This window comes from Mycetomoellerius zeteki, unplaced genomic scaffold (genome assembly GCF_001594055.1).
Source record: "Mycetomoellerius zeteki isolate Tzet28-1 unplaced genomic scaffold, Tzet1.0 scaffold174, whole genome shotgun sequence".
Classification (NCBI taxonomy): Eukaryota; Metazoa; Arthropoda; class Insecta; order Hymenoptera; family Formicidae; genus Mycetomoellerius; species Mycetomoellerius zeteki.
This window is the reverse complement of record NW_017256696.1, coordinates 2,348,594-2,362,551: the sequence shown is the minus strand read 5'-3', so window position 1 is coordinate 2,362,551 and position 13,958 is coordinate 2,348,594. Positions and strand designations below refer to the sequence as shown.

The 13,958-nt window shown below is 34.3% G+C and overlaps 1 protein-coding gene across 2 annotated transcripts in view; it reads right to left on the bottom strand.

Annotated features, from left to right (window-relative positions):
• LOC108721569 (neural-cadherin) overlaps nt 1-13,958 on the bottom strand; it is a 79,318-nt gene that overhangs the window by 25,696 nt on the left and 39,664 nt on the right. For both annotated transcript variants that reach the window (XM_018446182.1, XM_018446183.1), the window contains exons 2-10: nt 10,851-12,260; nt 9,738-9,746; nt 8,875-9,066; nt 7,173-7,419; nt 5,796-6,015; nt 5,311-5,587; nt 3,425-4,020; nt 2,316-2,462; nt 1,114-1,305 (exon numbers count right to left, since the gene is read on the bottom strand). In XM_018446182.1, the coding sequence (XP_018301684.1) occupies nt 1,114-1,305; nt 2,316-2,462; nt 3,425-4,020; nt 5,311-5,587; nt 5,796-6,015; nt 7,173-7,419; nt 8,875-9,066; nt 9,738-9,746; nt 10,851-12,165 (3,195 nt within the window). In that variant the 5' untranslated portion in view covers nt 12,166-12,260. The remainder of the gene's footprint in view (nt 1-1,113; nt 1,306-2,315; nt 2,463-3,424; nt 4,021-5,310; nt 5,588-5,795; nt 6,016-7,172; nt 7,420-8,874; nt 9,067-9,737; nt 9,747-10,850; nt 12,261-13,958) is intronic.

The window sequence follows — 13,958 nt, the reverse complement described above, 5'->3', positions numbered from 1 at the left end:
GCGTTCGGTCGGCCGTGCACACGCACGTACGGACCGATCCGCACGCGTCTTTTTTTTTTTGCAAAATCACGCGCCATATTTTGCAACTCGCCAAATTGATCGAAAATCATGATTGGCATCGCGGCATAAAACCGGAAAACGCGGGCAAAACGAACGGCGAACAAAAGAAATGAAGTGAAGAGAAAAAGAAGGACGGAAAAGAAGAAATATGTACGCGCGCGTATTATTTTTTTTTTCTTTTTTTTTTCGACCGCTCATACGTAACTCGACGACCGATTTTCGATGAAAAGTGAATGAAAAAACTGGACAAGAGGCTTCGTCTGGAATCATTTAAAAAGGTACTCGCGCCGCGAGTATGTTCTCAATAGAGAGAATGAGAGAGACAGAGAGAGAGTGTTTTGTTGCAAAAATAGCCCGAACGGTCGATCGATTCAGGTACATGAAGCGTTTGAGGAAATCAGGCATAGCTAAGTATTTACCATAGTGAACACATTGTGCATATCAATGGGAATTAAAAAGTTCTATACATGTGCCGTAAAAAGGAAACTCATTTCGTTGCATATTAGTGATGAGAGAAATAATTGCCGACCAAACGTATATTAGTATACAAGTTTATCCGCTCAGCAACAAAACGGATTCGTGTTAAATATAACGTAAGTCAACGCAAACGTACAATATATCGGCAGAAGGTGTACACTCAAGTTTTATATTTATACGAGATCATATATATATATATACGTATATATGTATATATAAATAGATATAATATACTACGTATATAGCCTACATATTCCTGGGACACGCGACACTTGTTCGGGACGAGTAGAATCCGCAGGATATCATTCTCGAAAATGTCGCGAATAATATTAAATATATTTAGTTGAAGCACCAAACATTATTGCGCGCGTTGTCAACATCGCGGGATGCTTATAATGCTGAGACTTTCGTTTCCCGAGGTATCCAGTGTATCTGAGAGCAAAAGAAGCTGGCAAGCCGCAAAGAAAAATTGCAAGCCTCGCCCACGAAAAAGTGGGTGTGTTCCAGGAAAACGATGCTGTCCATACTGCTAAAGAGAGACGATATGTAGATCAGCGATTTAATGAGGATACTCACGTCTAGGGGTTTCTTTAATACGATCCAACCAGACTCTGGTTGGATCTCAAAGTATTCCAGATTCTGCTCGTTGTTGGGTGAGCTCAGCGAGTACACGATTGCACCGTTGTTGTCAGCATCCTCGTCGGATGCCGACACTCTTAATATGTTTGTTCCAATGCTCGCGTCCTGCTTCACGTTTTCGACATACCTCTGCGAAAGGACAAAATAAATTTGATACGTCAATTCGATATTTTTAAAGATATTGTGAGATATTTACAGTTACATCTGTTTTATAAAAATACAAGACATAGTTACTCGAGATCGAAAATTATATTCAGTATTTCAGAATTAGTATTCAGAATTATATTCAGTATTTCAGAATTAGTTAACCCTTTAGAGCGGACGTTTATTGGACCCACTTATATAAATCTCTTTGTCAAAAATGTCAAACACAATTTAGTTTTCTTTAGATTACGTTTACAAACTTAAATTATTTTTATTAAAATATACCTACTTAGTATTCAATTATAAATCTCTTTGTCAAAATGATAAACAAATGATAAACAATTCAATTTTCTTTATGTTATATCTGCAAATTTGGATTACACACCTCTATTAAAATATATAATATTTATTTTTTTTTATACGAATTATGTCATTTTATTAATTTTCGTGAAATTAATAGTGCCTTTTAATTAATGTAAATTAAAGATCGTACAAATCTATCAGTAATTGTGTTATAGATTTTTCCGTTAGCTCCGGAAAATTAAACAATAGTTATCTCTCACGAAGCATTTCTTTTTACTTAATATAGCGGAATTTTATTGATTAAGAAAATATGGTACTCAAATACTTCTCAAATATTCACGTAACAAGTGTGTTTAAAAATAGAAATGAGTCGAGTCCATAATTTACGAGATCCATTTTAGATATGGCTTCGTGTTATGGATTTAACAAATTATGGACTTGTTTTCCGCTTACTATACAAATTTTCTGTACGTATTAAATCAATGTAGGGCAGAATATATGTACTTTGATCGAGTAAACGCGATAAAACTAATCCAAAGTTACTTCACGAATATTCTTTTGAGTTACATGCATCGATGCATAAACCACCATGGTGGCTTCGTCACGCTCAGTCTTACTTCCGGACATATGCTGCAGCGTTTCTAACCCGTATGGCTTTCTAAATGCCTTGTCTTGGGGTAAAGTGTACCCACCTGTCGGTCAAACAACGGCGGGTTGTCGTTCACATCCGTTATTTCGACGGTAAATGAGCAAACACCTTCCAACGAGGGCTCACCCTGATCCGTCGCCTTAACAGTGACGGATACAAATTTTCCGTCGTCGCCTTCGCGATCGAACACCTACAACAGTCGTGTTTGTTACCAAATGTAAATACATTAACGAAATCTTAATGTTTACAATACCTATGAGCAGTTTGCAATATGAAATTTTTTAAATTGTCACGATAGAACGGAAATGATAGAAAAAATTGCTTTTATAGATAACAGTAGTAAACTATATGATTAAATCAACAACTGATCAAGTTTTATTATACATTTTTAGAGGAGCACAAATTTTATTTCCAGAATTTGCTGTTCACATTTAATATAATTAATAGAATGTACATATATATATATATATTCTCTATTATTTTTGATACATAGAAAGAATGATTGCGCTTGCTGGTTGCTAGACCGTTTTTGTTACCTATATAATTGTTTTGATTGTCCAATAAAATTATTTTCAGATCTGTACACATATCTAAATTTTTATAAATATTTAATAAAAATAAATGTGTAAATAATGAAATAGACATAAAAAGCGAAAAGTAATAGAAATCTATAAAAATGACTTACAAGTAGACATATTGCAATATCTGTTTGTTAGAAATCTTTATAGATTCGCGGCACGAACAGCAATTAGAATTAAGTGCCTTGCATGCTTATCGTTCGGTCTATGATACGTACAAAAGATGGAAAAGTAGAGCTACAGTTAACGATTGTTAGAGGTTTTTGATGTGTTCAGAATACTAAATGCATTCTCCAACGCGAATTGCATTCGTATTATCTTTTAAAGCTGATACATTCTGATACAGTCAACGCAATTTTATGGCTTTATCAAACGTTATTTCAGGTCAAATGTAAAGTTTGGAATTAAACTTATACGTTTCGCGTAAAAAAATATTAAAATAAAAATGCAATAATCGAAATTAAAATGTAGAATCAATAGAAATATAAAATATCGAAAAATGTAATATTAAATATATAAATGTTTATTAAAATGTCGTGAGTAAAACTATTAAAAAGACGATTATTAATTCTACCTTATTAGTCAAAACTTGGCCAGTTTCTTCGTCAACGGTAAACTTTGTACCCTTCTGATTAGGCTGTTGCACGATCGAATACTTGACTTGTCCGTTGACACCTTTATCCTCGTCAGTCGCTTGTACCTTGATAACTGTGCTACCGTTCGGCGCACCTTCCTCCACCTTCGGATAATACATTCCGCAATCCTTGAAGACCGGTTTATTATCGTTCACGTCAGTTATAAAGACGACGACAACCGCGGTGCTAGTGTGAATGGTTTTATCGCCATTTGGACAACACGCGCCGTCGTCCAAAGCGGTGACGTTTAGCTCGTATTTGTCCCGATCCAAAGAGATCTCTTTCCCGTGAAGACGAATCACACCCGTGATCTCTTCAATTACGAACTGTCCCGACGTGGTGTTCCCGCCGACAAATCGGAACCTCACGTTATCGCCGTCCTTGTCGGAAGCTACTACGGTGGTGACCAGAGTGTTCGGTCCGGCATTCTCATCGACATTAGGCGTGTAAACTTGCTGGGAAAACTTCGGCTCTTCATCGTTTTTATTTTTTGTGTATATCCGCACTGTCGCCGTGCCAGTCTTTGACGGTTCGCCTGAAAAACACGGTTGTTTAATTATTTATTAAACACATTTGGATCTCTAGCGGAACTAAGTTCCTGATTAACAATAGTGCGACGTTTGCAGAAAACGTAAGCGTAAAGCCTAATCTACAATGTGCTCTTTTCTTACTGTTTCTTGCTTTTTCTTTTTTCTTGCGATTTTCCTTCTTTAGAAGAATCGACAATCGTGTTTCTTGTCACGTGTTTCTTATCTCTTCCGAAGTTTGTCAACTTTTATCTCAGGTGACAGAAAATAAAGAAACAAAAGAAAAAATAAATAGACAAGAAGAATAAAAAATGATAAAGAACAAAAACAAGACACAAAGCACACATATTGTAGATTAGGCTTAATAGATACGTAACTTTTTAATATACTTGAAACGACGCAAATCGCGAACATAACAATATATTGATTTAAACGATACGAATCGCAGCATAGTAACTTAAATAATTGAATTCAGGATGTGATACGCATATCAAGAAATATTTACTGCGACGTCAAATTTTCCGATATGAAATACATTCATTGATGCGCAATAAATAAAAGCGCACGTGTTATTCGTGCCAATTCGGCCGCTTTATTTCCAATTAAGCTGCGACTTGTTTGAAAACCACCCCGCATTCTCACTGTATATATGCAAATAACACGAATTCGCGTCTACAGATGTGAGCTTTATCCCGTGCGACGCGAGACGAGAATTTGAAGCTCGTTTGAAAACCAAATCCGTGAGATTTAGCCGCTCAGGCTCATCCTCGGCTTGCTGACGGAACGCTATAAAGGTCGATTTCTGCTTTCTACGTGACCAAATCGCCGGATAGCACGAGAAACGATTTTATGATATTTGAATTTCTTAAAGTGAGGCAGAGATATCGAAGAATTTTAATGATCACCCGCGGATGTGATCCAATGAAATGCAATAAAAATAACAAGTTACAATGTGTGTATATTGGATTCGATTAATCGCGAATGAAAAAAAAAATGCCGTTCATTATATGGATCGTTTCTATTTTTTATATTAATATTGTATTTTGTGTGTAAAAGATAAGATTTTGAAATTTTTTAATTTTTCAATAATTGTGTCCTTTATATATGTCAAAATATTTTATTTTCTTTCTCTCTTTCATAATTTTTTTAATAGTAATTTATTCCCTTGGTTCTTTTAGTGAGTAAAAAACGTTTGTACTTATTTCTAATGTTAAACCAAAAAAAAAACATTTTTTTATAATTAGAGTTACGCTATAATTCAAGCATATCGATATAATTTATTCTTTCAAGTGACTTACCTTTATCCTTAGCAGTAACGATGAATTCGTAATAGGCATTATTGTTATCTGCATCGAGCTGTTTATTATTGACAATAATACCATTTGAATCCACACTGAAGTGATCGTCGGATACTAAATATTCTATTTCCGCGTTTGCTCCTGAATCGGCGTCAGTTGCTTTGACTTTCAGTATATTCGTGCCCAACGGAATGTCCTCGTCGACGTTGTGAGCTTGGTAATCCGGCAACTCAAACTTAGGGGCATTATCGTTTACATCCGATACCCGAATTGTTAGCTGAAAGTTAAATAAAAAATCGTAAGATATAGTTATAATGGTGAAACATTAATTCGACATTTAATTCAAAATAATCAACAAGTAAAGAGAAGTAAAGAGTCTGTTTATATATAGATTTTGGTGTGTGCTACATTTTTCCTCGAGGGAAAGAATTGTTATTCTTCGCGAAAACACAAAAAAGTTCGAGAGAAACTATAAATTTAGTTACCTCGACTGATGTTGAGAAACCGCCGGAGTCCTCTGTGGCCGTCACTATCAGAGAATAAATGTGGGGCTGCCGTAGATCCTCAAAATCCAGTTCTTTCGCAAGTTTTACAATTCCAGAAGTCGGGCCGATGTTGAATGTACCCGCGGCTCCTTGACCTTGTGCTTTCAGCGTGTAGCGTATTTCCCGATCGGCGAACGACTTGGCTTTCACTGATATTATACTGAAAAGTTCGAACATGTGACACTCATATTCCCCGCGGGCTTGATAGATTAGAAAAAGCAAAGTTATGATATGGGAAAAAAAAGTTTGAGAAGTCTTGATTATTATTTGTCACGCAACTCGAATTTAGATCGAACTTCGAAAAGTCAACTAACCCGAAAACAAACCGTTTCGACACTAAAATGAACTAAAGTCAAACAGTTATGATATTCATGCAAGCAATCTTATACAAATAATGCCATTGAGAGCAAAGAATGTTATAACAAACTGAACATGGAAAAATAATTATTAAAATAGCAAACAAAACAGAAATTTGCTTGTATCCTGTAAACAGCTAATTTTAGAAAGAAAGATTAAATATTTTATATTTCTTGTAACATTTTTATTCCTCCGGAGCTGACGTCAAAATCCATAACAACATATAATAGTTGCTGACGCTGGGTCTGTGAAATTTAATTTATGTTGACTAAAAGGCATTAATTAATTTCAAGAAACCAAAATGACATGCTGAGAGAAATGTTGTGTATGAATAATTATATTTTTATATCAACAAAATGGTTATTTATACGAAACATTTCTCTCAGTGTATAATTTGTATAAAAAAGAAAATATATAAGTGAGTACTAAGTTTATTTGATAATAATAATTTAAATTTATAGATATAGTATAAAAAAATATAATTGAATAGATTCAATAGACTCATCATCAGCTCCGAAGAGTAATTATATTTTTATAAACGGAAAGCACTATTATAACAAAAATAGCTTTCTCAAAAAGCGCTGTATAATTTACGAGAGTAATAATTTATGATAGAAGCAAAACGAAATGAATATTTTACTGAAAGTATCTAAAAATTTAGCTATATACAGATCAGAAAATAATTTTATTTGGACCATCAAATAATTATGCAGGATGTCTAAATTAGTTGCTAAAAATATTAAAACTTTTTACAGCATTGTCATCAACACTTAAATGTTCATAATTATTTTGATGGTCCAACAAAGTTATTATTTTCAAATTTGTATCTAACTAAATTTTTAGATACTTTAGTAAAACTGTTCTTTCCATACATCATCTTGAAAAAGAATTCGGGCCACTCCTTTAGTAAATACAAACTGAAAGAATTAATTGGTTCTTGGAATAGACTTGCGAACTAACTCGGAGTCTTTCTTCTGGTTTTCCGGTATCTCGGCCTCGTACGCCGTCATATAGAACTGCGGTGCGCGTTTTCCACCGACGATCGATAGTCTCTCCTCAGGAGTCGACTGGAAACGCCTCTCGTCGATACGGCCGTTCTGATCCTCAGCTTTCACGTAAAGGACATACTCCATATCCAACTGGAAGAGATCGGTACCTCGAGTACGTACTACTCCTGATCTCTCGTCGACCTCAAAGCGACCGCCAGCTGCGTGCAATGTGATTAATTAATTAAAGGAATCAGTTAGGATACGTCATCTCCGTTAGTTACGCCAATGAAAATCTTGCAATGAACTAATATTGATAGCATTGTAATTATATTATGATTTCTAGTTTTCATTTATTGTTTAGGATTAGAATTAAAATTAAATTAAATTTTGATCAAAATAGTAAGCAAATTCATACACAAATCTAAAGGTGGGCATTTGCCGAGAAGCAAATGAAAAAAAAACAGTCAATTTTAAATGTCATCATATTTAAGTTATTATTCCTCACTTCATTACACTGAGCGCATTACATTAATAACACGGAATGGATTTATACTTCATATTCATGCCGCGAAATAAAAATTGTTCATGATATCGAAGCATTTGTGCAGGAAAAGCACTCGGCGTAATGGCGTCATTACTATATAATCTTATAAATTGCGGAATATGATACTAGGTCGACGTTGTAATCATCAGGTGCATTTTCGATGAGAACAATGTACAATTTTATGTCGATGCAATGCATGTAGATTAATAATTAGACCATACTGCGATCGTTCTATATGTTCCTATGTGGCATTTGTTAAATTCGATATACATTTCTCTTATAATTAATGAAACGTTTAATCGACAATTAAATATTCTCCCATTTAATGAAAAATTTAGTATCGAATTCTCAATTAATATTTTACTTACAAACGAGACATTATTCTTTCTAATTAATAATAATGTAGCATTTATCAAGAGCAAGCTTTTATATTTTTTTTGCCGATATGAAAATTAATTTTTCCCTGCAATAAAATAATGAAATGCACGTGGAATATAATAATTTATATGTATAATAATAAATATGCATAATGATCTTTGTTATAAGAATATTGAGGAAACACTGTTTCTATTAATTATTTTTTCGTGATATGTAATTTAATATTTCTACAAAAAGTTAATTGATAGAACTGGATTATTATGACAAACGAGCTTTATAATAATTATTACATTTACAAATGTAAAATTAATACATCTATAAGGCACAAACAATATAAAATACGGACGTGGATATAAAACTAGAATGAATATTTCATATAAAATGTTTTTAATTACATATCTTCATATTAAATTTTTCTTTCGTGAAATTATCAATTAATCGTTAAAGTAAAGATTTATTAAATTTTGTTTTAATGTATGTACATACTATATGGATATTGGAAATTATTTCCCTTTCCCATCCAGTTTTTCAAGTGTAGCATAAACTCAAAAACAATTTACGTCAATATTGCTTAAATATTATTTAAATGGATTATCGAGTTCCTAGAAAGTTGACGTATTTCGCGTGCATTTTATTTCTTTTTGCCGAGATTAATCTCGTTTTTTATTATATTATATATTATCAACGATAAGCTGAACTTATAAGTTAACGTTCAAAATATCGAATCTCGATTACTCGTGGCATTACGTACTTCGATCTCGCACGATGAAGTAATGGATGTTGTGGTCGGTGTCAGGATCTCTGGCTTGAAGGGTGAACACGTGAGTGTTCGGCGGTGCGTTCAGCTGGACGACCGTTTGCATCGGTAGTGGCCGATTAATGAAATACGGAGGCTCGTCATTCACATCCTTCATGTTGATGATGACGCGCTGATTGTCGGTATCTATAACGTCACATCGATTATCGCGTACACGTAACAGCCACGCGAATGCATTAACAATGTAGAGCAGCATTGCTGGTACGCCACTTGCGTGTTGCGAAATTTTAATCTTTATTGCAACGCTGTTTCAGTTATTTTTTAATGGAACACTCTGAAGATTAATGACCTCAATGCGAATCTGTATTTAACCACATAACGAAAGTAAATCGTGTTATATTCTTTTATTATGCTTTACGTGAGAGATACTAAATTAGATTTTGTAAGGAAATATGTTGTTTGGAAGAAATTTAATTACATAGTATATGCTTCTTTCATATTGCCTGTACATAATTATCTTTCAAATTCAAAATGAGAGAGATTCAATTAGAATTCGATAATATTTCTCTTTCGATATTCTTTTTTATACAAATATATATTGTATATATTCCCAGGTTTTCGTACACAAATAGCGTTCGTAGCAGCGCTGAGTGATAAACAGAAATTTATTTTATAATATTTAAAGTCCTACTCAAAGCGTGAGCAATAAGAATGCGCTTCTAAAAGTCTTTTGAGAGACATGAAAGTGCAATTTAAAAGCAATATGAGATACAGTAATGTTTGACTTATGTGTTTAATATATTATAACATATGTGAACTATATATATATATATAAATATATAGGAATTGATACTTACATTGAAATCCTTTGGAAACCGATGATGCAAAAAAAGAAAAGAGTTACAATTATTATTAGTAATATATACTTGTGGAAAATATTTTTCCCGAGATGCAGCAGACAGATACGGCAATAAATATTTTATAACAATTTGCAATTACATAATTTTGATTCATAATAATATGTAGGTGTAAAGTATATAAATCCCTTATTATTTGTACATTATAATTATATACACACATTTTATATTTTCCAAGTAATTAATACACGACAACAAAATATGAATATTAGAAATGAAAAAAAAAAACGTAGAAAGTATATTAAATATTTGTTGCCATATATATATTTAATCTCGCAAATTTCTGCAAAGTATAATAATTTTTTCTTGCTAAACTGTTCTTACTCACACAAAAAGAATAGTTTTGCTGAAATATCTAAAAATTTAGCTAGATACACGTTTAAAAATAATTTTGTTTGGACTATCTAAATTACGTAAAACGCTCAAACTAGTTTTGCTAGAATATTAAAACTTTTTGCAGCAATTTCATCAAGCGTTTAAACGTTCTACATAATTATTTTGATGTCCAACAAAATTATTTTAAAATCTGCGTCTAGCTAAATTTTTAGATTCAGCAAAATCGTTCTTTCCGTGCACGCTCGAAATTACCTAGATACATAAAACGAGAGATACCGCACCCTAAACAAAGTCCCAATGATAGAGCATGAATTAAAGGAAAGCGTGTGTATAAGAATGGACCATGAAATGTGCCAGAGTTGAGACTATTGTTATGCAATACTTATCGAAATAAAATTTTACCATCATAATATGGGCACGGAACACCGGGTGGATATCGCACGCACGGCTCTATACATGCAGAGAATACCGAAGCAAAAATTAATTAAACAATATAAAGATTATAAAAAGATATTTGTATTTGAATACTATAAATTATATAATATAAAATATCAAAAGCGAAATTATGCAAAATAAATATTTTCTATAGAAAATGTATCTTATTCATAGCAATAAAATCAAATGGATTAAAATGTATGCAGAAACTTTTTTTCGCTAAAAATTGACATCAAGATCGGAGGATTTAGATAAAATTTGAAAAATTCTTTGTGATAGTACCTGTACCTGTGTTCGTAATAGTAACCCAAAAGTCAATGGTCTTCTCTGGGCCCAACTCCTCATAATCCCATTTCTGTTTGACCATCACAGAACCGTTGGCGCCCACGGTGACCCATTTGTTCTCGTCTCTTATCTTGTAGGTCTCCTTTTCGTTTTCCTTCTCTAGATAAAACGCGATCTTGCCCTCGATATTTCCGTCCGCCTCTGTGAAGTCGACTTTCTTTGTCGGTCGCACTGCTCTAGTGACCCTTCTCTTCTCTATACGATGTACTTCCGGTGGATCGTCTGGTTCTGAGGTGAGGAACCTCACGATAACCTTGGCCGGTTTCTCAGTGCTGCGACTCGGCATGTGTAGGTCATGCGCTTCAACGATCAACTCGCATTCGCTATCCTGCTCTGGATTGACTTCCGGCTCACCGGTCAGCAACAATTCGCCGGTCTGTGGTACGACGATCAGTAAGCTACTAGGCGTGACCAACTTGTACGCGACCTTGTCCCCGTCAGCATCCTTGGCCGTGACTTTGCCCACAGTGGAGAATCTTTTCCAGCCGGGTTGCGCCACGTTACCTTTGCGCAAGGTGTCCAAATTCGTCGGTCTAATCTCGAAAATGTACAGCTCGTGTTCGAAGATAGGACTATTGTCGTTCTGATCTAGTACGTGAACGATACCACTGATCTTCGAAGTGCTGAGAAAATTACCATCCGACGCGTGTATCACAACGGTATAGATACCGTGAACCTCGCGATCCAGTGGTTTCGCGGTGACCACTCTGACGCCCTGCATCTGGTTCTTCAGAGTGAGATTGAAGCCGGTGTCATTGGATTCAGTCTCTCGCAGAGCAAAGGGACGTTCCCCATTATTATCCGGCAGGATCTTATAGTGAACCGGAAAGCTGCCGCGTGCCCGCAGAACTGGAAAACCATCTATCCTCGTTCCAACCGGTGAATTCTCCGGTACTTCACCTTCACCTAGACGGTCATGCGAGAAGGTCAGCATATTTCGGCGATTGATGACGTAGAGATGAAGGTCGTGAGTCTGCGTGCCGTTGACCAGTTCCTCCAGAACGATCAGGTTCACGGAGCGATCCACCAGCGGCGTCAGGTCCGACGTCGTCATCACCAGGCCATTACCCAGCACAGTGAAGTACTTGGAGAAACCGGTCTCCAGAAGACGGAAATTGGAAGCGCGACTTGCGTCGCGCTGGAATTGCGTCACCTCGTAACCGGGGTAGACATCGTGCGGCAACACGGCTACCTTGGCGTAGATGACGGAAATAATTGCCAATAGGAAGACGATGACTTGTGCACGCCACATCCTGCTCTGTTTGTACTACTCTCCCGCTCTCTATCCTCTCTCTCTTTCTCTCAGTACGCCAGATACCTTTACTAGAGCATCAGTGTTGATGCCAACTAAAAACAGATTATAGAGAAAACTATTAGTCAAGGAAAATGAAACGTGATAGGGGAACATAAAAACTACGCTCGAGAAATAAGATACAGGTGAAGTTTTTATGTAGAAGATGCAGATAGAAATTAATAATAAAAAATTAATAATATTAAGATGTTATTTAATTTAAAGATTTTTGCATTCTTTTTAAATTTGAGAAACAAATTATTTACAATGAACCATGCATATGTCACAAAAATATGTTACGTTTAATTAACTTATTTTATTACTTAAATATTATATAATTATGTATATGAATTTATTATTATATAATTAATATTTCAATTAATATATCTGTTAAGATTATAAAGAAAGTTTGTCCAATATTTGGGTTAGTGAATAAATCTTTTGATTAATAATAGGTAGACGATAAGATACGCTATTTGTAACATTTTGTGACAAATATGTATCTATGAATTCATTGAAATGTGACAAATATGTATCTATGAATTTAGATGAATTAACATAACGATAATGAGGCCATGATGGCTAATGTCTGTGTTTAAGCGGTTCCAGTGATTTTGAATGCATTTTCAATCATTGCATTTCGAATTTGAACAGCCGGAGCCGTAAATTCATTATGCGTGGACAATTTACGCGCACATCCTGTGACTCTATGATGACATTTATATATTCGCGTGCAATTACACGCACGTCGGCCGCAACGTGAGAAAGCCCTCATATAACGTCATTAACGTGCCTCGCACAAAAGCTCATGACCCATGTTACATATCGGAAGCAACGCAGCAAATTAACCTTAATTTCATTTTTGATCGAACATTCCCTATACTTGACCGTAACGTGCATTTAACACAATCATTTCCTAACATAGCTTGTTGTGAAGTGTATCGAGTGCTTCACAACAGATACACGTTTAATTCTTTAAAAAAAGATATATTAGAAAAAAAATATTAATTAATAAAATTCAAAATAAATAAAATTTATCTTATTTAAAGGCTGATTATTCTATCTTTGGATAAACTATGTGGTAATTTACCTAATAGATAAACAAAATAGTAAGAGTATAAGAGAGTAAGAGAGTTAAAGAGTGAGCTTTGTGAAGTTTATCGATAGGTGGAACACCCAGCCTTACAGTTAAAAAGAAATTTAAAGAGACATTAGGAAAATATTAATTGATAAAATTCAGAATAAAATTTATTTTGACGTTGGATTTGTATCTTGTTTTGAAGAATGTGAACGTTGAAAAAGTTTCGACGAATTAAACAGGAATATATTTATGTATAATATTACAATACATATCTGTAATTTATTTTTCAACCTGTTACTCGATCGCAAAAATGATATGTTGATTTACTTTATTTAAAATAGATAATAATATCAACCATATTAATTGTATTTAAAAAAAATTTTCTTATGTGTGACGATTACATAAATTTTATTTTAATGCTACTATACGTAATACGATATAAATAGCGGACAGCTCTCGTGGAATCTAATACGTTCTCATATATCTTTTCGAAATGCGACTATCTTAATCTTGCGCTTTATATTCAATTACGGTAGCATTATTGTTATCATTCGTATAAAATCCGCATTGCACGAAGCGCTTACAATTTCAGAATTATGATAATACTCCGGAAAAGAGGAAACACCGTAATTCCAAAGATAAAGATAAAGCCGCGTGTATAACAGTGCAAATT